This window comes from Mus pahari, chromosome 1 (assembly GCF_900095145.1).
Source record: "Mus pahari chromosome 1, PAHARI_EIJ_v1.1, whole genome shotgun sequence".
Lineage (NCBI taxonomy): Eukaryota > Metazoa > Chordata > Mammalia > Rodentia > Muridae > Mus > Mus pahari.
In genome coordinates, this window is record NC_034590.1 from 18,467,180 (window position 1) to 18,490,558 (window position 23,379).

At 56.4% G+C, this 23,379-nt stretch overlaps 1 protein-coding gene across 2 annotated transcripts; it reads left to right on the top strand.

The window, feature by feature from the left end:
• The first annotated feature begins 2,297 nt into the window (after positions 1–2,297).
• Positions 2,298–22,925, top strand: Lmtk3 (lemur tyrosine kinase 3). 2 transcript variants are annotated; one of them, XM_021190982.2, is made up of 16 exons: positions 2,298–2,405; positions 4,001–4,113; positions 4,883–5,016; positions 5,242–5,392; positions 5,836–5,912; positions 6,346–6,464; positions 9,383–9,470; positions 9,807–9,955; positions 10,941–11,025; positions 11,107–11,228; positions 11,304–11,453; positions 11,737–14,171; positions 16,829–17,223; positions 19,312–19,447; positions 19,766–19,903; positions 22,425–22,925. In XM_021190982.2, exons 1-16 carry the CDS (start codon positions 2,365–2,367, stop codon positions 22,439–22,441), a joined length of 4,350 nt encoding a protein of 1,449 aa, XP_021046641.1. In that variant the 5' UTR covers positions 2,298–2,364; the 3' UTR covers positions 22,442–22,925. The 2 variants fall into 2 exon arrangements, with proteins under 2 accessions (XP_021046641.1, XP_029394554.1); XM_029538694.1 differs by lacking the exon at positions 2,298–2,405 and adding an exon at positions 3,744–3,880 and having other exon boundaries at positions 22,425–22,900.
• Positions 22,926–23,379: the final 454 nt, after the last annotated feature.

A 23,379-nucleotide genomic window follows, 5' to 3' on the forward strand; every position in this document is an offset into this window, starting at 1 on the left:
TTTTGTTTCTGTTTGTTTGTTTGTTTGTTTGTTTTAGCAAAACAAACAGAAGGTTTTGTGTGGAGCACACCTGTAGGCAGGGCAGGGCCCCATAGTGAGATTTGTATCCCCAAACGGAAACAAAACAAAACTGAAAACAAGCACAGAGCAAGTCTTCCGGTAGCTTAGGCTGGCCTTGAACTCCTGGCCCCCCGGCGTCTGTCTCTTGAGTTCGAGGACTCCAAGTGTGTGTTACCATGGCTCGCAAGGACACGTTTTTATGTGGACTAGCTGGGTCTCATGGTGCCTGTGTTTAGCACTTTGAGTAACTGCCACGCTGTTCCCAAAGGATGCTTCGCAGGCCCCAGCATCAGGTGGGGGCGCTACTGTCCCATTCCTCTTGTCAATCTTCAAACCCTTCCTTCCGCCCAGCCAACCACAGTCAGTGGAGCTGCTGTCTCCCTTCCCTGAGCCCTGATTCTCACTGCAGTTGCCTGGTTCACCTCAGGCTGAGGTCCCACCGAGTCAGCTTCTCCACAGCACAGCTCAGCATCCTCCATCCGCTGCCAGGAGGCTGAGAATCAACCCACATGCCTTGCATCCACTGTGCCCTGTGACACCACTCACTTCCTACTCCCCTGCAGTTTGGCTACACAGCATCCCACTGACCTCAGGATGTGCCAAGTCTGCCCACAGGGTTGCGCCCTCTGACCCACTTTCCAGTTGCCTCTTTCCTCCCTTCCCCCATCTGTGCCTTACAGTCTCCTTCCCAGAGACACCTGCCCTGAGTTGTTTCCACACTCGATCCCTCTTCCTTGGAGAGTCCTTAAAGCTTGTATGACGGCTGAGGGTTATCTCTCTGGGACCTTTTAAGATGGGGATGCTGGTGCCTGGCCATTGCTGTAGCGACTCCATTGTAGCAGTTGACACTTGCAACCCTGGGACATTGGAAGCTGAGGCATCAAAAGCTTGTTGAGAGTTTGAGACTAGCTTAAAAGGTGAACCTATGGGCTGGGCTGGAGAGATGGCTCAGTGGTTAAGAGCAATTGTTCTCGGGGCTGGTGAGATGGCTCAGCAGGTAAGAGCACCCGACTGCTCTTCCGAAGGTCCAGAGTTCAAATCCCAGCAACCACATGGTGGCTCACAACCATCCGTAACAAGATTTGACGCCCTCTTCTGGAGTGTCTGAAGACAGCTACAGTGTACTTAAATATAATAAATAAATAAATCTTTAAAATTTAAAAAAAAAAAAAAAAAGAGCAATTGTTCTCACAGAGAGCCCGAGTTGCTGAATGTGTTGTTTCATGCCTTTAATCCCAGCATTCTGGATCCAAAAGCAGGTGGACCACATTCTCTGACAAAGTTTTATTGTAAAACTGGGAACAAAGTATGTCCTAACTACACAGTTAAACAGCCCACAGGTGTGATCTAGATGCCCATGTCAGAGCTCTGGGCAGGCACACATGTACTGGAGCAAAGAAGTTTCCTGGTCCTAGGGTTTGGATACTGAACATAGCCTCAAGAAAATCCTTAAGATGTTCTCTTCAGGAGGTGCACTCTGCGGGCTCTACCTTACTCCATCCTGATAAATAATAATAATAATAATAATAATAATAATAATAATAATAATAATAATAAACAAAGACAACAATATATCAATAATATAATACTTATGCATATTATTATTAACTAATCATTTTAAAAATGTGGCTTGGACCACACCTGTAATCCAAGCACTCAAGAACCTGAAGCCAGAAGATTGTTCATGGACGTCCAGAGCTAGAGTAAGTTCCAGTAGCGCTTGGGTACAGTGAGACCCCTGTCTCGACAAAGCAAATCCACACAAAACTTCGGTGGTGACTGAGGAGCTGGACATCACAGCCGGCTTCTTCCAGCAGTCCTGACTTCGGGCACACAGCTGAACCAATCCCACTCAAATACTTAAACATGTGTTGAGTGGATTTATGAACAAACGGCGGCGGCAATCTTCCCGACCTCATTGCTGGTAGCCAGTGCCCCGCCAGTCACCTTCAGGCTAAAACCCCCGCAGGTGGCGCAACAGACAACCTAAGCCTCCTCGCTGGACCAACAAGGACTGCATTTCCCAGAAGACTCTGCGCGGGCCCACGACTCCCTGTAAGCTTCTCTTTCTCCAGGTTCTGGTTCTTCAGTCAGGGGGTCCGCTTTGCGTGTTCACTCCCCGGTCACTCCAATCCCATCCCCTGTACCTTTCTGATCCTTCATTCCACGACGATCCTGCCTCAGTTTCTCCAGTGAGCCCCCCGCGGGGCTTCCCCTCCTCCCAGTGCCCCCCAGTGAGCCGTGCTGCGCGCGCAGCTCTGGTCCAGCCTCACTGAGGGGACGAGTCGCAGGTATTCCTGGACCATGGAGGCATCCTCGCCGAGGGCGGCAGTCCGCGCTTCCGGGTGTGTCTGCAGCTCTGTGTGCAGCCGCGTAGGGTGGGACCCCGAGACTGCAACCTGGCACGTGATGTGTGTGTGTGTGTGTGTGTGTGTGTGTGTGTCTTGTCTGATGTGTCGGTGTCCCTGACGGCCAGGTTCCAGCCTTACCTCTGCCAATCCCCTGTTCTGTGCATGGGGCAGGTGACTGCCCCTCTCTGTGCCTCAGTTTCCTTACCTATACATTGGGCATGAAAAAAGAAGCTGTCTTGAGGGCTGTTGTAATGATTGGAAGGTAATACTATAAATCTTGGGAAACGCCTGGCGCAGAGTAAATCCTGCCAAGAATAAATACATGAAATAAACTACGCTTATGCATCTTTTGTGCCCATGTGTGTTGGTGTCTGTGGTGTGAGGCTGCAGTGGATAAGGAATCCTTGTAATCACGTCTAAAGAGTGTGTCCATTTGTGCTGTCTATTTAAGTAGGTGGTGTGCCTTTGTGTGTAATACGCGTGCACAGGGCATGTTTGTATCCCTGTTCTGTATTTGTGTTTTTGCATAAGCTATGTGACTTTGCATGTATGAACTGTGTGGCATGTATGTGATATGTATTTGTCCCTGAAGGTGAGCAATGTGCATACCCCGTGCCTGCATACATGCATGTGTTGTTTCTGTATGCTCACATACGTGACTGACCAGCCTGTGTCTGTGTGCATGCAACTGTCTTTACGTGTTTGAGTTAGTGATTTCTGTGTGTTCTTTGTTGCCTGTGTGGAATATCAGTTTATGACAGCATGCCTCCTCATGTCCCAAAGGGTCTGAATGGATCTTTGTGATACCTCCCTATGTTTGGAGCTCTGTGTTGTATGTGTGCGTGTGCGTTCATGTGATGCTGGGTATTCCTGTGTGGCTGGGTGAATCTGTGCCAACCAGAGTCTGAACTGCCTATGCATTCTCAGTGTGGTCTGTCCCTGTGTCTTTGTGTGTGACGTGTCTGTGTCTCCGTTTGCTGATGGCTGTCCACCTTTGTATGAGAGGCGCTTGTGAAGGTTCCTGTGACATGTGTCAGCTGTGTGTGGGCTGCGTGGGCTTGATATCTGCATCTTAGCATGTAGCACACGTGTGGGCACCAGTGTTGTGTCACAGTGGTGTCAGGGCCACGCACTGTGGACCCTGCCCCCCTCCAAGGGTCTGTTGGTCTCTGTCTGTCCCTCCTCCCCCTCCCTTCCCTATTCTCCCCTCCCGCCTGGCAGCCAATGCGACCGGGAACCAGTTGCCATGACAACGCTCCCTCCTTCCTCCTCCCACCCTTCTTCTGACAGGCTCTCTGCTCCCCCAATCCCGATTGTCCTCGGGGGCGGGGCCCTCGTTCTCCCCCCCCTCCATCTTCCCCTCCCTCCTACCCCAGCAACCCGGGCTCCCCAGCTCCTCTCCTCCGTCCGCCTCTCCATCCCTTCATCCGTCTGTCCTTTCGAGGAGGGGGAGGGGGGTATCTGAACCAGTAAGCAACCCCTCCCTCCCCCTGTCCTGCATCTCCCGCCCCTCTCCTGGGCTGGGGGAGGCCAGGGTTGAGCGGGTCCCCATGGCTGGGGGCTGAGGGCCCGCCCCCCCTCCTCCCCAGCCGCCGATTCCTCCACCTCCCTTCCATCCTGGACAAGATGCCTGCACCCGGCGCACTCATCCTCCTGGCGGCCGTCTCCGCCTCCGGCTGCCTGGCGTCCCCAGCGCACCCCGGTGAGTGTGTCCAGCCGTCCGCGGCCCGCGCCCCACCCCCACCGGGTCCGCCCGGCACCTGTGCGCAGTCCCCGGAGACCAACGGGTCTGCAGGGCCAGGGAGACCAGCCAGGGCGGGTGGGGAGTGGGCTGCGGGCCGAGTGCGTGCTTGTGAGCGTGCATGTGAGCTCATGTGCACGCGAGTGCACACGGGTGCGCGGGGAGACGGAAGGCCGCGGCCTTTGGGAAAGAGAGAGACCCTATTTTTAAGGGGAACACAGCTGAGGCTCTGCAGAGACCCCTCCCTCAGGCCTGAGACTGAGGCAAGAGAACAAGTCTGTATTCCCAGTGTCTTTAAAAGAAACAGTTTCCAGTCACCCTCAGGCGTGGGGTGGGCAGTGCGTTCAGCTCGGGGCAAATATCTTCCAACAGCCTGCAATTGGGGGAATGGTGGTCATGAAGCTGTCTATGGTAGCGTATTGTAAATTCTCAGAGCTCCAGGCCTCACTATTGCTTGTCACTGGAATGTATCCGGGTTACGGGATGCGTTTGGGGTGGGGGGGTGGGTCCCAGCTTGGAACGGTAGGAGGGACCCCACCCCCAACCACCTGGGAAGGCCTTAAACTACAACTCCCACAATACATTAGACCACCTGGCTCCCCTGCCAAGGGGCCCCTGGATTCGGAGCATCATGGGGGTTGTAGTCCAAGACTAGCCTAGGATGGGAGGGGCATGAGTCCGGTAGCCAGTGTCTTGAAGCCCAGACCCCAGTCTAGCCTTATGCCCACAGATGGATTCGCTCTGAGCCGGGCCCCTTTGGCTCCGCCCTACGCTGTGGTCCTCATTTCCTGTTCGGGTCTGCTGGCCTTCATCTTTCTCCTCCTTACCTGTCTGTGTTGCAAACGGGGTGATGTTCGTTTCAAGGTGAGGTGCCCTAGGACTAACCTGGGAGAAAGACCCCAGGCAGCAAAGAGACTGGAGGTCCCAGAGCACTCCCAAGACCTACGGCTTAGGGATACGCACACTAGGGGAAATGGGGCTGGGATCTGAGGGACGGGTCTGTGGACCGAAGGGAGGCAGTTAGGGCAGGATGGCGGCATCTCATCACCCTCCTCCCGATGCTCCCATTCTTCACCTCTCGTACCCCAGGAGTTTGAGAACCCGGAAGGGGAGGACTGCTCTGGGGAGTACACCCCCCCTGCGGAGGAGACCTCCTCCTCACAGTCGCTGCCTGATGTCTATATTCTGCCGCTGGCAGAGGTCTCACTGCCAATGCCTGCCCCGCAACCTCCACACTCAGGTACTGCTCCTTCCACTCCGGGATCCTGCGATCCCCACACTGAGGGCTTCCTTTCGTGGCTCAGGGAGGGTAGAGGGCAGAGGGCAGAGCCCTAGATTCGTGGAAGTAACTTACTGGGAAGCCACACACACCATCTTGTAGAAAACCCCAGATGGAGAGAAGCCGGCAGAATGGCTCTGGTGCCATCAGCCTAGATCTTAACCTGGGAGCCAGCCTAGAAGCGGCCTAACCAGTCTTGGAGCTAGGGTTGCCAAAGGGAAGGGCTGATTGGGCTCTGGATCTCATGGGCAGCCAATGAGGAGGCTGGACCCTGCCATGGAATGTTGGAGACAGCCAATACAAAGAGACTGTTTTCTACTCTGACCTCAGACCCCTCCCACGGTGGTGGTGTGGGGCATCCTTGATAGGAGAACTCAGGGCCTCCCCTCCCGCCCCCTCCTCAGACATCAGCACCCCCCTGGGCCTGAGCCGCCAGCACCTCAGCTACCTGCAGGAGATTGGCAGCGGCTGGTTTGGGAAGGTGAGGGGCCTGAGTGGGAGACAGAGGGGTTATCCATACATCTTTGGCATGTGCTCCTGTTCTGTGTCTACCCCCATTTGTCATCTGCTCTTGGCCTCCCCAGCCCCATGCCCCGCAGCCTGCCCCTCCCCCTCTCACCCACTCCCACCCACCTACCCCCACATCTGTCGGTCAGCGCCTCCCTCCTCACTCCATTGACCACTCCGCCTCGCCACCCGGCTCTCCACGCGTCCGTCAGTCTGTCCATCCTTCCATCCGTCCCGCGTGCATCGGATTCTGGGCCTGTGAGTCTCTCACTCCGTGTCTGGTAGGGGACCAGGGAGGTGGGACATGAAGGGAAGGCCTGGAAGTGGTTGGGAGTTTGGGGTGTATGGAGCTGCCCCGGGGACGGGCTGGACGCAGGTCAGCATTGATCCTAGCGCTCCTTGATCAGGTGATCCTCGGGGAGGTTTTCTCAGACTACTCGCCAGCCCAGGTGGTGGTGAAGGAACTCCGGGCTAGTGCAGGGCCCCTGGAGCAGCGCAAATTCATCTCCGAGGCTCAGCCCTACAGGTATGTCCGTGGGCAGGGGTTCTAAAGACAGAATACCCGGTGGAGGACGTGATTAGTAGAGAGAACCCAGTGTGGTGTTAAACCAGGCTTCCAGTCTCGGATTTCATCCTGGCTGCGTGACTCTGGTGCTGGGATCGCCCTCCTGGCGTCTCGGGACTTCCCTAGAGAAAGCTAGAGACGTTGGGAAGCGGTTCCAGGATTCGGACCCTGGTATCTGCATCCCAGCAGCAGTTAAGAGCAAGCGATCCCTGAGTCTGCCCCACCTGCCTTCCCCACTGTGAGGAAAGACCTGCCAGCCCCCTGCGTAGGTGTGCACTCTTATCATACATCATTGTACTTGAAGGTAGTGGGCTTCCTCCAATCATAGGAAGTGCGTGTGGCCCCTCCATGGAGACACAAACTTTAGAGGCTGGCTCAGCATTGTTCCAATGGTTCCTCAGTGCTCCCAGGGCTCTGCCTCAGGTCCCGATAGCCCACAGGCCCTGCATGGTCTAACACTATAATCTTCTTGCCTCTGTCCCTCTGACCTCAGTTTCCTACCCCTACCCCCTAGCTCCCACACACACCGCAGTTGCCTTCCTGCCCTAATGCCTTCGTTACTGCTTCTCCCACATCTTACCTGGTCTCTCTAATGCTGAACTGGGGGAGGTTCATGTTCCCTTTAGTCTTAGCTCAGAGAGGCCTGCCCTTGTCCCAGGCCCAGGTTAGGAGGGCCTTCCACAGGCATGGTAAGTTTTACCTTCATCTGTCCTCAGAGTGCTGAGGCAGGAGGATTGTAAGTTTGAGACCAGCCTGGGCTACAGAAGGAAGCCCTGTCTTAAAAGGGGTGTGTGTGTGTGCGCACGCGCACACTGGAGTCTTATTTTGCCTTACTATTTACTTATTGTCTGTCTTTCTCCAGACCGAAGACTACTTAAATTTTAGCCAAATAAAATGAAGGCAGTCCAGGCCACCAGGTGTAGTGAGTGGTCCATGTCTGCAAGCAGAGCTTGTAGGAGGCTGAGGCTGGGGGATCTCTAGGAATTTGAGGCCAACCTAGGCTACAAACCAATGACTTTAAATATTCATTTCCTGAGGGACACTTGCCATGTTTCCGGTGCTTCGTAGCTTAGCTGACCCATGTCAGAAATCTCTTGGGACAGCACAGGCTGACCGGATGCTCAGTGTCCTTCCTGCCCTCAGCAGCTGTCTGCTGATGCAGACATAGACCTTGACCTTAAACCCCAGCTGTGTGGCACTAGGCAAGTTGCTTCACCGCTCTGAGCCTGTTTCTTTCTGGATCACCCCGCTCTTCGTTCTGCTTCACTGAGTTGTGGTGAATCCCAGGCTTTCTCTGTCCCCATTGTCCTTGGTCGCTACTTCCTGTCATTTCTCAGGTTCCAGCACATGACAGGCACTTTCCACATGTGGGATGACATCCCTAAAGTGGGATGTCAGCAGTCTCCTCCTAGGAGGGGAAGGGCTGAGGACCCAGTCAAGCTATGGTTGTAACCCTTGACATCTATAGGCAGTATTAGAGAAAGAACTCACCTTTGCCAGACCCACTCAGCTTGGAGTATCAGAAAGAGACGGGGCATGAGGAAGGGAAGGGTCTATAGGGGCGATTTTGAAAGTCTGAGAAGCACTGTGGGAATCTGGTTACAGGAAGGGAGATTGGAGAGTAGGGGTTGGGCAGTGACCAGCATCCCTCAGGCACAGCTGGGATAGAGCAGGGAAGTCTAGTCAAGCATATGTCTAAGCGTTGAAATAAAAAACCAGCCGGGCGTGGTGGCACACGCCTTTAATCCCAGCACTCGGGAGGCAGAGGCAGAGGCAGGCGGATTTCTGAGTTCGAGGCCAGCCTGGTCTACAGAGTGAGTTCCAGGACAGCCAGGGCTATACAGAGAAACCCTGTCTCAAAAAACCATTAAAAAAAAAAAAAAAAAAAAGTAGCGCTAGCAGCTGGCCTGGTGGTGCACACTTTCCATTTATCTCAGCAGTCTGAAGGCCAAGGCAGGAGGATTGTGCGTTCCCAGGCAGCCTGAGCTGCAGAGTGAAACCCTCCCTTAAATACATAGACTAGCAGAGTCTGTCCTCACCATGAACAGCCCCTCTCCCAGCGGACTCTCCACAGCCTTACGTGGGAGTCACTGCCCCCATCCGTCGGAGGAAGTAAGCAAAGGAGGCGGGGTGACTTCCCTGGGAGACTTGGGAAGGCTTTGGGTGCAAGTAAGTCGGATTGCAGCTGTGCCCTAAGCTGTGTCAGAGACAAAAATGGGCTGGAGAGGTGGCGCAGTGGTTAAGAATGTGTATGGCTCTTTGAGAGTACCTGAGTTTAGTTCCGGGTACCTTATAAGTCAGATGGCTCCCAGGTGCCTACTACTCTGGCTCCAGAGGATCTGACGCCCTCTTCTGGCCTTCATGGGCACCTGCACTCACATGCACACACCCACACATAAATACACCTATCTAGACATAATTCTAAAAGATTAAAAAATAAGGAAAACAACAGTGAAGGCCAGATAGGCGTGGTGACGCACACCTTTAACCCCAGCACTTGGGATGCAGAGGCAGGCAGAGGTCTTTGGGGCTAGCCTGGTCTACATAGTTAGGTTCAGGACAGCCAGGACTATGTAGGGAGACCTAGAGTTAGTGGGAGCGGGAGAGGAGTGTCCCCATGGAGCAGGGCTGTAAGTATGAAGGCCCAGGGCAGAGCCTGAGAAACGTGGAGTCTGACCAGTGAGTAACTAGAATGCCAGTGAGTGTCTCATGGGGCCCTTGGGGAGCTATGGAGAGCTGCAAACATGTCGGCGAGAGGTCAGGGATAATCAGAAGGGGAGGTGTGGTACCCATGGCAGGTCTACACATCTAGGAAAAGGTTTGGCAAGGCCAGGTTCTCTATGATAGAGACAGCCTGCTCATTTCCTGTCCCTTAAAAGGAGCCTGCAGCATCCCAATGTCCTCCAGTGCCTGGGCGTCTGTGTGGAGACCTTGCCCTTCCTGTTGATCATGGAGTTCTGCCAGCTGGTGAGGGGGCTGGGAAGGGGAGGGGGCTACTGGGAGCTGGAAGTCAGTTCTGGCATCGGGGACTCTGGGGTCTCAGATTCCAGTAGTCACCTGTCTGTCTGTCTTAGCATCTCTTTTTTTTTTCCTTTATATTTTTGGGGCTGGGGGTTGAATCCTGGGCGTCGTGCATGCGTGGTTGGCATCTGACCCAACCGAGCTACATACCCAGGCTGTGCTAAGTAGCAAGTGAAGCATCGGGGGAGACTGAGGCTTGGAGGCGCTGGCTGCCTAGTGTGGGGCAGGGGGTGCGTTGTGCCCGGTTCAAATTGTGCTGAACTGCCCTTGTTTCTTTCCCAGGGGGACCTGAAGCGATACCTTCGGGCCCAGCGGCCACCTGAAGGCATGTCCCCTGAACTTCCCCCTCGAGATCTTCGGACACTGCAGAGGATGGGCCTAGAGATTGCCCGAGGACTGGCGCACCTGCACTCCCACAACTATGTGCACAGGTGAGCTAGGTGCACCCACAGCAGGGGACACGGGGAAGAACTGAGCAAGCAAGGACTGACTCTAAAGTGGCAGGCACCCCGAAGGTCTGAAGGGAAGGAAGGGGAGTCAGGACGGGGGCAGGGCGGGGCGGGGAGCAGGAAGGGAGAGCGAGATTGCAGGAAAGGAGGAGAGCTGAGAGAAGAGGAAACCCGGGGTGGTGGCTCTAACCTATAATCAGAAGGCCGAGGCAGGAAAATCCTGGCAGGGTTGAGGCCAGCCTGGTCTACATAGCGGATTACAGGACAGCTAAGGCTACACTGTGAGACCCTGGGAGGAGGGGGCGAGGAGGAGGAGTCAGAAGAGGAGGAGGAGTCAGGAGGGAAAGAGAGGAGGAGGAGTCAGAAGAGGAAGAGGAGTCAGGAGGGAAAGAGGAGAGGGAGGGGGGGCTGGAGAGATGGCTCAGTGGTTAAGAGCAGTCATCTTCTGAAGGTCCAGAGTTCAAATCCCAGCAACCACATGGTGGCTTACAGCCATCTGTAATGAGATCTGAAGACAGCTACAGTGTTCTTACATATAACAATAAATAAATCTTTAAAAAAAAAAGAGAGAGAGAGAGGGAGGAGTCAGAAGAGGAGGAGGAGTCAGGAGGGAAAGCGAGGAGGGAGTCTGGGGAGGGAAGAGACCGGAGAGAGGAGGGCAGTGCTAGCAGAGGAAGAGGGAGGGAAGACTGGGGTGTCAGTAAAGAACGTGGAGGAGTGAGGACAGAAGGGAGGAAAGCGGGATTCAGGGGAAAAGGAGCCGGGACAGGAGAGGCCAGAGGAAGATGAGGGGTCAGGAGAGGAAGGACCCAGAAGAGGAGGAGGAACATGGCAGGTGGGGGTGGAGGAAGGAGTCAGGAGAGGAGGTACCTATCCTGCAGAAGATGTGCAGAGTAGTGAAAGGAGAGACATCGCACTGTGGGCGGGGCTTTCTTCTCACTCCGCCTCCCCCATCCCTACTCCGCAGCGATCTGGCGCTGCGCAACTGCCTGCTAACTTCAGACCTGACTGTGCGTATTGGAGACTATGGGCTGGCGCACAGCAACTACAAGGTGGGCAGTGCGTGTGCATGTGTCTATGCATGTGGATCGGTGTGTGTCACCTGCTGACCTGCTGACCCCGCCCACCCCTAGGAAGACTACTACCTGACACCCGAGCGCCTATGGGTGCCGCTGCGCTGGGCAGCGCCCGAGCTGCTGGGCGAGCTGCACGGCAGCTTCGTGCTCGTGGATCAAAGCCGGGAGAGTAACGTTTGGTGAGGCCACGGTTGGTGCCTGGGGGGATGGGGCTCCACATCCCTCTGACCTCTGACTTCTGACCTCCCACACAGGTCCCTGGGGGTGACACTCTGGGAGCTATTCGAGTTCGGGGCACAGCCCTATCGTCACCTATCGGACGAGGAGGTCCTGGCCTTTGTTGTCCGCCAGCAGCACGTCAAGCTGGCCCGGCCCAGGCTCAAGCTGCCCTATGCTGACTATTGGTGAGGCACCTAACTCCCAAACTTCCTATCCCAGCCACTGAGCATCTGTAAAGCCATCTTCCCCCATCACCTGATGCCTGAAACGGGCAAACTGAGGCAGGGGAGTGGCACGTCTGCTTCACCCCCTCTCCTCCTTGAGGCCAACCCCGCCCCCTCTGATTTTTCTCTGGATCTCTGACTCCCTCTGCCTCGGGGTCTTGGTCTTTGGTTCTCTCATTCTTTGGGCCTCTGTCCCTCTTCTCTGGAGTTCTTTCCTCCTCATTATCCCCACATTTGTCCCCAGGTATGACATCCTGCAGTCTTGCTGGCGGCCTCCAGCCCAGCGCCCCTCTGCCTCTGATCTCCAGCTGCAGCTCACTTACCTGCTGTCTGAGCGGCCCCCCAGGCCCCCTCCTCCACCACCCCCTCCCCGAGATGGGCCCTTCCCCTGGCCCTGGCCCCCCTCGCATAGTGCGCCGCGCCCTGGGACCCTATCCTCCCAGTTCCCCCTTCTGGATGGCTTCCCCGGAGCTGACCCTGATGATGTACTCACAGTCACTGAGAGCAGCCGTGGCCTCAACCTCGAGTGCCTGTGGGAGAAGGCCCGCCGTGGGGCAGGCCGGGGTGGGGGTGCACCTCCCTGGCAGCCCGCTTCTGCGCCTCCTGCGCCCCACACCAATCCATCCAATCCCTTCTATGAGGCTCTGTCCACCCCTAGCGTGCTGCCGGTCATCAGCGCACGCAGTCCTTCGGTGAGCAGTGAGTACTATATCCGCCTGGAGGAGCACGGTTCTCCACCAGAGCCCCTCTTCCCCAACGACTGGGACCCGCTGGACCCAGGAGTACCCGGTCCCCAGGCCCCCCAGACTCCCTCCGAGGTCCCTCAGCTGGTGTCCGAGACCTGGGCTTCCCCCCTCTTCCCTGCGCCCCGACCCTTCCCGGCCCAGTCCTCGGGATCAGGTGGTTTCCTGCTGAGCGGCTGGGACCCCGAGGGCCGGGGCGCAGGAGAGACCCTGGCAGGAGATCCTGCCGAGGTGCTTGGGGAACAGGGTACCGCACCCTGGGCCGAAGAGGAGGAGGAAGAGAGTTCCCCAGGCGAGGACAGCAGCAGCCTTGGAAGGGGACCCAGCCGCCGGGGACCCCTCCCCTGTCCCTTGTGCAGCCGCGAGGGTCCCTGCTCCTGCCTGCCATTGGAGCGGGGGGACGCTGTGGCCGGCTGGGGGGGCCACCCTGCCCTTGGTTGTCCCCACCCCCCAGAGGACGACTCTTCCTTGCGTGCAGAGCGGGGCTCCCTGGCCGACCTGCCTCTGGTCCCCCCTACCTCAGCCCCTCTCGAGTTTCTGGACCCCCTTATGGGGGCCGCAGCGCCCCAGTACCCCGGGCGGGGGCCACCTCCCGCTCCCCCCCCTCCACCGCCCCCTCCCCGGGCCTCCGCGGAACCGGCCGCGTCCCCCGACCCCCCGTCGGCCCTGGCCAGTCCAGGCTCCGGCCTATCGTCTCCGGGCCCCAAGCCGGGGGACAGCGGCTACGAGACCGAGACCCCTTTTTCCCCCGAGGGAGCCTTCCCAGGTGGGGGGGCGGCCGAGGAGGAAGGGGTCCCTCGGCCACGGGCTCCCCCCGAGCCACCCGACCCAGGAGCGCCCCGGCCACCCCCAGACCCGGGTCCCCTCCCACTCCCAGGGTCCCAGGAGAAGCCAACCTTTGTAGTTCAGGTGAGCACCGAGCAGCTGCTGATGTCCCTACGGGAGGATGTGACAAAGAACCTCCTAGGGGACAAGGGGTCGACACCCGGGGAGACAGGACCCAGGAAGGCGGGGAGAAGCCCCGCGAACAGAGAGAAGGGCCCAGGCCCGAGCAGGGACCTGACATCCCTGGTCAGGAAGAAAGTCCCCAGCAGGAGCCTTCCAGTGAACGGGGTGACAGTGTTGGAGAACGGGAAGCCAGGAGTCCCGGACGTGAAGGAGAAGGTGGCGGAGAATGGCCTGGAATCTCCGGAGAGAGGAGAGAGAGCCCTGGTGAATGGGGAGCCGATGTCCCCAGAGGCCGGGGAGAAGGTGCTGGCGAATGGGGTTCTAATGTCCCCAAAGAGCGAGGAGAAGGTGGCAGAGAATGGGGTCCTGAGGCTGCCCAGGAACACGGAGAGGCCTCCAGAGATTGGACCTCGGAGAGTCCCAGGGCCCTGGGAGAAGACGCCCGAGACTGGGGGTCTAGCTCCCGAGACCCTGCTGGATCGAGCCCCTGCGTCCTGCGAGGCAGCCTTGCCCCAGAACGGCTTGGAGATGGCCCCTGGCCAGCTTGGCCCAGCCCCCAAGAGCGGGAACCCGGACCCCGGGACCGAGTGGAGAGTCCACGAGAGTGGGGGGGCACCGAGAGCCCCCGGGGCTGGGAAGCTGGACCTCGGGAGTGGGGGCCGAGCCCCGGGGGGCGTGGGGACGGCCCCCGCCGGCGGCCCCGCAAGCGCCGTGGACGCAAAGGCCGGATGGGTAGACAACTTGAGACCACTGCCACCTCCGCCACAGCCACTGGGGGCCCAACAGAAGAGGCCGGAGCCAGTGCCCCTGAAAGCCAGGCCGGAGGCGGCCCAAGAGGAAGAGCCAGGGGTCCCAGACAACAGGCTCGGCGGAGACATGGCCCCCAGCGTAGACGAGGACCCCCTCAAGCCGGAGAGGAAGGGCCCCGAGATGCCACGCTTGTTCTTGGACCTGGGACCGCCTCAGGGGAACAGCGAGCAGATCAAAGGTGAGGAGGTTGGGAAGGAAAGCAGGATAGATGACCCAGGGGTCACTCACTGTACCCGGAGGTCACGCACTGTACCCGGGGGTCACTCACTGTACCCGGGGCCTTGGCTCTGCACCCATCTGCAGTCCTTAGAAAAGCTCTTTACTGCTCTGGGCCTCAGTGTCTTCCACCTGCTGAGAATGGATGACAGGGAAGGGCCCCTGCCTGGTTAGGTGGCTGTGAGGGGCAGGCCTTGACAAATTGTTACCATTGAGATCTGGGATAAAAATGGAGACCATCTATGTTATTTAAGCTTATGTAGAGGGGGTCTCCAAGTCAGGAATTAGAAGGGACCCAGAAATGGGGAGGGCTAGGAAAACAGGCAGGGGAAGCCCCATGCCTAGGGACAGCCAGGAAGGCCCAGGAAGGCTGTTGGTTGCATTGGCTGTTTTCGGTTTTGTTTTTTAACCGTGTTCCGGATGTTTGGATGGTTGTAGCCCGCTCAGAGAGGTCCGGTGCTGCCGATCAGGGCCATGTGAGGGCTCTAAGAAGCGGAGAGTAACCAAGTGTGCCACATGGTCTCTAAGACAGCACTTGGGAGATTGAAGCAAAAAGGTAGCCATGACTTGGAAGGCCAGCCTGGGCTACATTATCCAGTTCCAGGCCAACAAAGATAAGATGCGTAGTGAGACCCAGTCCCAGAGGGAACAGAAGGGCGGGGGAGATGGTTCAGTAGGGAAAACATTTGCCTTGCAAAGGTGAGGACCTACCTGATCCTAACTAAAGGCACACAGAGCCAGGAGTGGTGATGAGCTCGTAACCGCAGTGCCTGGGCGTGGAGACAGGAGGGTCCCTGAAGCCCACCGCCCAGCTACTCAAGACCAAGCACGAGTCACCCTTTCTTGAAAGAGGTGGATGGTGTGGAGGATACGAGAGGTTGTCCTCTGTCCTACACACGCACATGTGCACACGCACGCACACACACATGCACACATGCGTTTTTGAAGGCAGGCAAGATGGCCCAGCTGGTGAAGGCATTTGTAACCTGACACCCTCTGAGTTTGATACCCAGGGCCTACATGGAGGAAGGAGAGAACTGAGTCCTGTTGTTACCTGACCACTACATACATGCTGTGGTACATGTGTGCCTATACACATACATAAATACATGCACACAGTCATAAATGAACAAAATTTTAAAGTTTTTAATTAAAAGGCTGGACTTAGTAACGCACTCCTTTGATCCCAGCATCGGAGGCAGAGGCAGGCGGATCTCTGAGTGAGTTCCAGGACATCCAGGGCTACACAGAGAAACTGCCCCCCCCCCCAATAAATGAATAAATAACAAATTTTTAATTTAAAAAAATTTAAAGGAAGCAACAAACTAAGGGGTCTCTCCAATGTGTCAGGCCTTGGGTTGTCCATGGCTGGGCCCCAGGGGGCCTCAGGCCTTGCCCTGGCCCCCTCTAGTAGGCAAGTATAGTGTAGCACAGAATGAGACGCCACTGAGAGGCTACGAGCAGAAAGGTGAGTCCCACGGTGTGAGGTGGTGGCCTCCTGAGTTTCTCAGTCACTGCCCCTTTCTGTCCTGCAGTGGCACCTCACCCAGGTGTGTAGAAAGACACGGGGGTCACGTGACACCATTGGGAGAACTCAAATGCTTCAGAGAGTCTGGGTTGGCTTAGGACTACTGGCTAAAAAGAGGATCGGATGGCTTAGGTTTCCCACCCAGGGAGCTGCCATTCATCCTTTAAAATCCCACACAAACTTTCCCTCCTGGGGGAAGCCTTCCTGTTACTAGACTATCACTGCATCCTGTTGTGAGAATCCTGTCACAGCACGGGGCCTGCAGGGCTCCTAATCCCACCACCTCCTGAGCAGCAGTGAGGGATGGAACTAGGAGTGAGTGGATGGCAGGGGAGGGTGGAGGTGGGCACTAGATGGTGCATCTCACCTATGCCGTCCTTCTTTGTCCCCTCCTGTCTGCCATTCTCGGTATTGCCTGCGGTGGTTTACTTATGTGATGGAGGAAGGAGTGGCCCATTTCATTTGCCCGGGAGGAACAGTGGCCCAGAGAGGTGGCTGTGCTTGTTGAGGGACACAGTGAAACAGTGGGGTGGGACTGGAAGGAAAGTGGCCTTTGGGGACAGAGAAAGTGGCTAGGAAACGCCCCTTCTGCAGGGAACACTGGTTTATTAGCCCCGGGGATGGTGAGCACGTGTGTGCACAAGACCTAAAGCTGCGTGAGGGCGGTTGTGTTCCGAGGCCAGGCACACTGACCAGGGCTGAACTGCTGCTGCCCTGGGCAGAAGGTGTGTGGCCAGAGCGTGCGATTGGCCCTTAGAGGTGGCTCATATCTGGGGCTCCTCCGAGCTGGAGAACGTGAGGGACTCAGTTCCAGGCAGAGGGAATGGCATATACAAATGTTGAGTTAGGGGGCAAAAATAGGGAATCCTGGATGCGGCCAGGGGCTCAGAATGGAGAGGACAGCGGGGGGCGGGGGGGCGTGCTGTGGAAGAAGCTTGTTGCTCTGGGTGCTGAGATCATGCATTGCAATGGGGAGGGGTCTCTCCCACTGTGCGCACAGAAAGGCTCTCAGGAGCCCCCCAGCATACAGCCGTGGGCAGAGCCCGACTCGGTGTGCGGAGCTGGAGCTCACCTGTCTTCTCCCCTTGCAGCCAAACTCTCCCGGCTCTCGCTGGCGCTCCCACCGCTCACGCTCACGCCGTTCCCGGGCCCGGGCCCGCGGCGGCCACCTTGGGAGGGCGCGGACGCAGGGGCAGCTGGCGGGGAGGCCGGCGGGGCGGGGGCGCCGGGGCCAGCGGAGGAGGACGGGGAGGACGAGGACGAGGACGAGGAGGACGAGGAGGCAGCGGGCTCTCGGGGTCCCGGGAGGACACGGGAAGCCCCAGTGCCCGTCGTGGTGAGCAGCGCCGACGGGGACACGGCCCGCCCGCTACGGGGGCTGCTCAAGTCTCCACGCGCGGCCGACGAGCCAGAGGACAGCGAGCTGGAGAGGAAGCGCAAGATGGTCTCCTTCCACGGGGACGTGACCGTCTACCTCTTCGACCAGGTGAGGGGGCTACACTTAGGGCAGGTAGCACCCGGACTGCAGGGAGGTGGGTCTCCCGGTGGTCCAGGTGAATGGGGCGGGCCCAGAGGGATTTACACCTTCAATTGCCCGGGGTAGCCGGCTCAGTGGGTGGAGCCTGGAAGGAGGTGGAAGCAAGTGGGCGGGGCCTGGGGCAGTGGGGGCACTGGACCGGGGTGAACGGGCTTAGCAGGAGTAGGACCACGAATGGGATAGGGGTTTGTGATACGAAAGGGCCTGGAAATCAAGGAGAGACCTGAGGAGTGTTGGTCTAGAAGGCTGTCAGGTAGAAGCCTAGACAGGCTAGGAATAAAAATAGAGACTACTCAAGAGAATGGTTGCGGAGCCTGCGTCTGCTGAGGGCGGAACCTAGTGCTTTGGGGCCTGGTTTTATCGACAACAATCTTGTGGAGTTGACTCTCATTTAATATGTGTCTATGTGTATTCTTGGGTGGGGGTGTTCCCCAATAAGCTTCGAGAGCTTTGTGTGGTCCCGACAGTGGGTGGAGCCCGGAGGGAGGTGTTTGATGTGGGTGCTGGGCAGCAAACTCTGGTAGTCAGGAAAGGGACTACACCTTAGCCTCTCCGGGCTGGGCTTTCAGTGGGGCGGATCCATCACGTGGAGCTTTAATATATGGAGTGAGTTTGGCTTGGTCGCCTAGATCAGCTTTGCTCTCAGGAGGCAGAGTGGAGACAATCTATAATTAATGTAATCTGAATAGTTCAGGGCAGCTAGTGCTTCATACCGAAACCCTGTCTCAAACAAACAAATAAATAAACTTACCAAAGTAATCCAGTCCTGAAATCTCCATGTTTTTAAAAAAAAAAGGGGGGGGGGGAACTGGTGAGATGGCTCAGTGGGTAAGAGCACCCGACTGTTCTTCCGAAGGTCCGGAGTTCAAATCCCAGCAACCACATGGTGGCTCATAACCAGATCTGACGCCCTCTTCTGGAGTGTCTGAAGANAGCTACAGTGTACTTACATATAATAAATAAGTAAATCTTAAAAAAAAGAAATGCATATATATAGATAGATAGATAGATATACATATATCTTTATATATAAAGGTTTATTGCCTGAACCGGAAAAAAAGAGGGTTTTATTGCCTGAGCCTCGTAGGTAAACCTGGGGTGAGACTGTTTGAGGCCAGGGTGTGAGATAGTTGAAAACAGGGTCAGGTGCAGGGTTCAGAGTCACGAGACCAAAGGATTCCAAAATGGGACTTTTGTTTTGTTTTGTTTTACGAGACAGGGTTTCTCTGTGTAGCCCTAGCTGCCCTGGAACTCACTCTGTAGATCAGGCTGGCCTCGAACTCAGAAATCCACCTGCCTCTGCCTCCCAAGTGCTGGGATTAAAGGTGTGTGCTTCCACTGCCCAGCCCAAATGGGACTTTTCAATTTTGTTTGTTTGTTTGTTTGAGACAGGATTTCTTTGTATAGCTCTGGCTATCCTGGAACTTTGTAGAGAAGGGTGACCTAGAACTCAGATATCCGTGTGCATCTTGGGTTTCTCTGTGTAACCCTAACTGTCCTGGAACTCACTTTGTACACCAGGCTGGTCTCAAACTTAAGAGACCCACCTGTCCCTGTCTCCTGAGCGCTGGAATTAAGAGGGTCCCCACCTTGCCCGACTCAAGGTGGGACTTTGAGAGTTTGAGTGGGACTGGGATAATTGTCCCTTGGTGCATGGCTGGAGTTAAGAGGTTGGGAGGCTACCGGAGAGGCTGTTAGCTCCACGACGGAGGTTTGGATCTCCGCAGCCAAGAGCTTGGAGGTGGTGCTGCGGGGTTTAGAACAGCATCTTGGGTTAAGCGCTAGCTGAATTTAGGAATTCCTGAGCTGGGTGGGGCTTTATAGTCAGGTAAGGAACAAAGACCAGGGTGAGATGAGAGCTTGTAGGAACTTTCGAAGGCAGATGAAGGTTCCATTAACTTCTCCACACAATACACAGCAATTACAAAATGGGGTACCAAAAGCCCCAGCAATATCGTTGGGTTTAATTTAATTTTTTGAGATGCCTTGGTTGGGGTGTGACAATACGTCTCCTATTCCTTTCTCTTGTTTTCACAGGAGACTCCAACCAACGAGTTGAGCGTCCAGGGCAACCCCGAGGGGGACACGGAGCCATCAACGCCCCCAGCGCCCCCGACGCCTCCCCACCCCACCACCCCAGGAGATGGGTTTCCCAACAACGACAGCGGCTTTGGTGAGGGGTGGAACCCAAAATTTGAGCTGCGGGAGGGCGGGGCTTGGGAATGGAGGGCGGGGCCTTATTATGCAATGGGTGTGTCCTGTGGGAAGGGCAGGGCTAAGGGCGACCTGGAAGAGGAGGATTTAATCTAGGAACCCATCCACTCTTGTAGGCTGGGAGGAGCTCAGGAAGGCAAGGGCGGCTGAGGCGGGTGGGGGCGGAAAGGTATCTGAAGTAGGAGAAGGGATGGAGCCTTGCTGGAGGGTAGGGCTAAAGGCGGCCTTGGGCTGGTCTGCGAAGCTGGTGTGTAAGTCTAGTTCACTTTCTCCCTAGGCGGCAGTTTCGAGTGGGCGGAGGATTTCCCCCTCCTCCCCCCGCCAGGGCCCCCCCTGTGCTTCTCCCGCTTCTCCGTCTCACCTGCACTGGAGACCCCGGGGCCTCCCGCCCGGGCTCCCGACGCCCGGCCCGCAGGTACAGTGCTTCCAGCAGGACCCTGTCCCACCCCTCCCCAACCTGCCGTCCCTTACCTTGCTTCTCTCTCTTCCATTCACCCACTCGGTCACATTGGCATCTCCCAGCTAAGGCCAGTTGGCTCCCATTCACAGCCTTGGACAGTTACACCCGTCTCTGACCCTCAGGTGCTTCTTCAAGGATCCTTACGTACACACTCGCTTGCCCATCTTTCCCATTTCCGAGCTCGGATACCTGGCTGGATCTCCATACCCTCTCCAAGGGCGCTTAAAGCCAGGGGATATGGCAGACACCCAGAGACAGGAGTCACTATAGTAGCAGCGAGCTCACAGTGACCTGCCACATTGCTACTCGCTCAATTTTCACTGCGATCCTTGCAGTGGATTTTAGTCCCAGTTTTTACGGAAAGAACTGAGGTACTTCTTAGAAAGGAGCATAGAGCCATCCGTAATTCCGGCCCGGCTGCTGGCCCTGAGTGCTGCCCTCTCGTGGTAAGCATCTACTGGGTCCTTGTGCAGATGAAAATTCAGTTCTCTCCTGCCCCCTGCTGGCCACCATGTTGAGCGCCCAGGATGTGGGGAAGGAGCTGTTAGAAACATCTGTATGTTCCCCGGATCCTCTGAGTTCCAGAATTTTTTTTTTTTTTAAAGCTTTATTATATGTAAGTACACTGTAGCTATCTTCAGACACTCCAGAAGAGGGAGTCAGATCTCATTACAGATGGTTGTGAGACACCATGTGGTTGCTGGGATTTGAACTCAGGACCTTCGGAAGAGCAGTCAGGTGCTCTTACCCGCTGAGCCATCTCACCAGCCCTGAGTTCCAGAATTAACCCTGCCTTTTTTCAGTTGTGTGATGTTGGCCAGTCGGTGTCCCTTTCTGCCTTAGCATCCTTATCTGTAGAATGGAATGAGAGTGGATCCTGATCCTGAGTGTTATGAGGGTATAAATGGCATAGTTCCCCCCTACACACCACCCGTGGGCATGCAGCCGGGAGCTTGTGTGATGGCGTTACTGAACCAGGACTGTGGACAACTTGCACAACGGCTGGAGGCAGAAGAGTTGAGCTAGTTCAAGAACAAAAGACAGGCCTGGTGCTCCTCAGGGTTCAGAGTTGGGCTGCAGGGAGTAAATGGGACAAGTTATAAAGGGCTTGGGGGCCGGGCATCATGAGCGCCTTTAATCCCAGCACTTGGAAGGCAGAGGCAGGTAGATCTTTGAGTTCGAGGACAGCCTGGCCTACAGAGCAAGTTCCAGGACAGCCAGGGCTACACAGAGAAACTCTGTCTTGAAAAAACCAAAATATATAATACTACTAATAGTAATAATTAATAAATAAATAATAACAGGTTTCAGAGAGCTTTGCCCACGGGGTCCTAGGGATCCATGAAGGCCTGAAGCAGGGAAAAGCCTGGGGCCTGGGAATGGAAGCAAAAAAAGAGGCTGGGTGCCTAAGGAGAGGCTAAGCTGGAAAGGCTGGTGAACGGGGCACAGGGAGAGAGGAGTGGCAAGGCAGGGGCAGACACAGGATTGGTAGACACATCCCCATCTAACCTCAAATGTTACTTCCTGACACCTCCATCTCAGGACCCCTGGGAGCACAGGGCAGGGTGGGTCTAGGGTGTGGGGACATCAGCTAGATAGTGAGTCAGGATCAAGGCTGCTGTCAGGGTGACCTCACGCTTAGTCACCAGGAGTGGAGACGGAGGGCCCAGTGGGATGAAGTCCCAAATCCTTGCCTATTCTCACAGATACTCCCGCTGGGCATGGGTGGGGAAACTGTTAAACATGCCTATCTCCCCAGACCACAGTGGGTGCCCCCTGGGCACTCTCATGCCCTCCATTTCACACCAGGGTGAGGGACTCATCCTGTGTACTTTGAAAAGGAGTGGGCTGCATTTTCCACTCAAGAAGGGCAGTGGGCTCCGGTGCCTCTGTGTGGCCAGGCCTGGGCTGCCAGCACTGAAATGTAAACAGGGGAGGGCGGACCCCTCACCCCACGGGCCTTGGTCCTCTAGGTCCAGAGGATGAATCAGGCTGTGATGTCTGGAGGCTGGGGATGGTCCTGCAACCTTTGTTGGTGAAGGTCCTGTGTGACACAGACCTAGGCACAGGCCCCATATTCGGCCTATGCAGTAAAGGTGCAGTCAGTCACCGGGCTCTTCCACAATAACTGGTATACTTAATAAATACTCAGTACCAGCAAGGGATACCTGAGAACAAAGAGCGGAAGCAAGTGATGACCCGGGATGTCCGAGGGTGACAGGTGACCCAGAATGGTTGTGGAAGGCCTCAACAGAGGGGGCCTGAACCACTTGGGAAGAGCATTTCAGACACTAGGACCAGCAGGTGCAAAGCCCCTGCAGTAGAATCTGGAACATCTGAGGGCAGTGTGCCTGGGGCACAGGGCTGGATGAAGACAGGGAGGAGGGGGTGGTGCCGCTTACGGGGCCTTTGCCTTGAGTTGGAAACCATAAGCCTGCCTCCCGATTCCCATCCTTTCTCTACTCTCTCTTCTCAGGCCCCGTGGAGAACTGACTCCCCAAAGACCCGGCCCCTTTGCATCCCAAGAAGAGGGTTTGCGAGCAGAATCTTGTGTGGACGATGGAGCCATTGCCCCTGACACTGACACAGCCTCTGGGGAGGTGCCTGAGGCTGGGCCCTCCCTCTCCTCCACCATGTGCCAAACAGGAGGCCCAGGCCCTCCACCCAGCCCCCCAGATGAGTCCCCTGATCCCCCTGATCCCCCCGATCCCCTTGGAGCCACATGAGGCAGGAAGCCCCATCGCTGGACAGCCACACTTCTTGGAACTGAACTGAACTCTTTTGGGCCCAGAGCCCCTGGCACAGCAGAGGTCTCTCCTAGCCCCATGAGGGCCACTGGCTTCAGGAACCTGGGCCCCCCCATCTTGCGTCTCCCCTTCCCCAAAGCCTGGCCCCTGGAGGGGGCCTCTGATTCAAACCTTCGCGTGACATTTTCACATTATTTAAAAAAAAGACAAAAACAACTTTTGGAGGAAAATGGGGCCTGTGTGTATTTGGGGAGGTGTGAGGGAGGTGCCAGTAGACACTGCATGGAAGTCCCTGTCCCTTCCTCATGGCCCTGGGGCAAGGCGCCCACGCAACAGTGGAGGTTGCCTGCCTCCCGTCCAGCGCACCCTTCTCTGTTCCATGAGGAGTCACTGATGGCTTGGGACCAGGCAGTTCTGGTAACCATGTTCCTGCAGGGTCTGAAAGCTATCACAGGGCCAGACCAGGGGTTGGGAAGAAACTCGGAACTGATCTGCTGAAACTCCTGAGTCACCGCTAGCCACTACCTGTCTGCCCGCATGCCCACACTGGCCTGGCCCCATTCACTCATTTCTCCGTTACTGCCCAGCTTCCGGACCGGCACACCAATACTGTCTATATGGTCATGCATGCACACACCCTCACCCCCTGGGCCTGGCCAGTTGTTCTTCACCTGCCTGACTGCT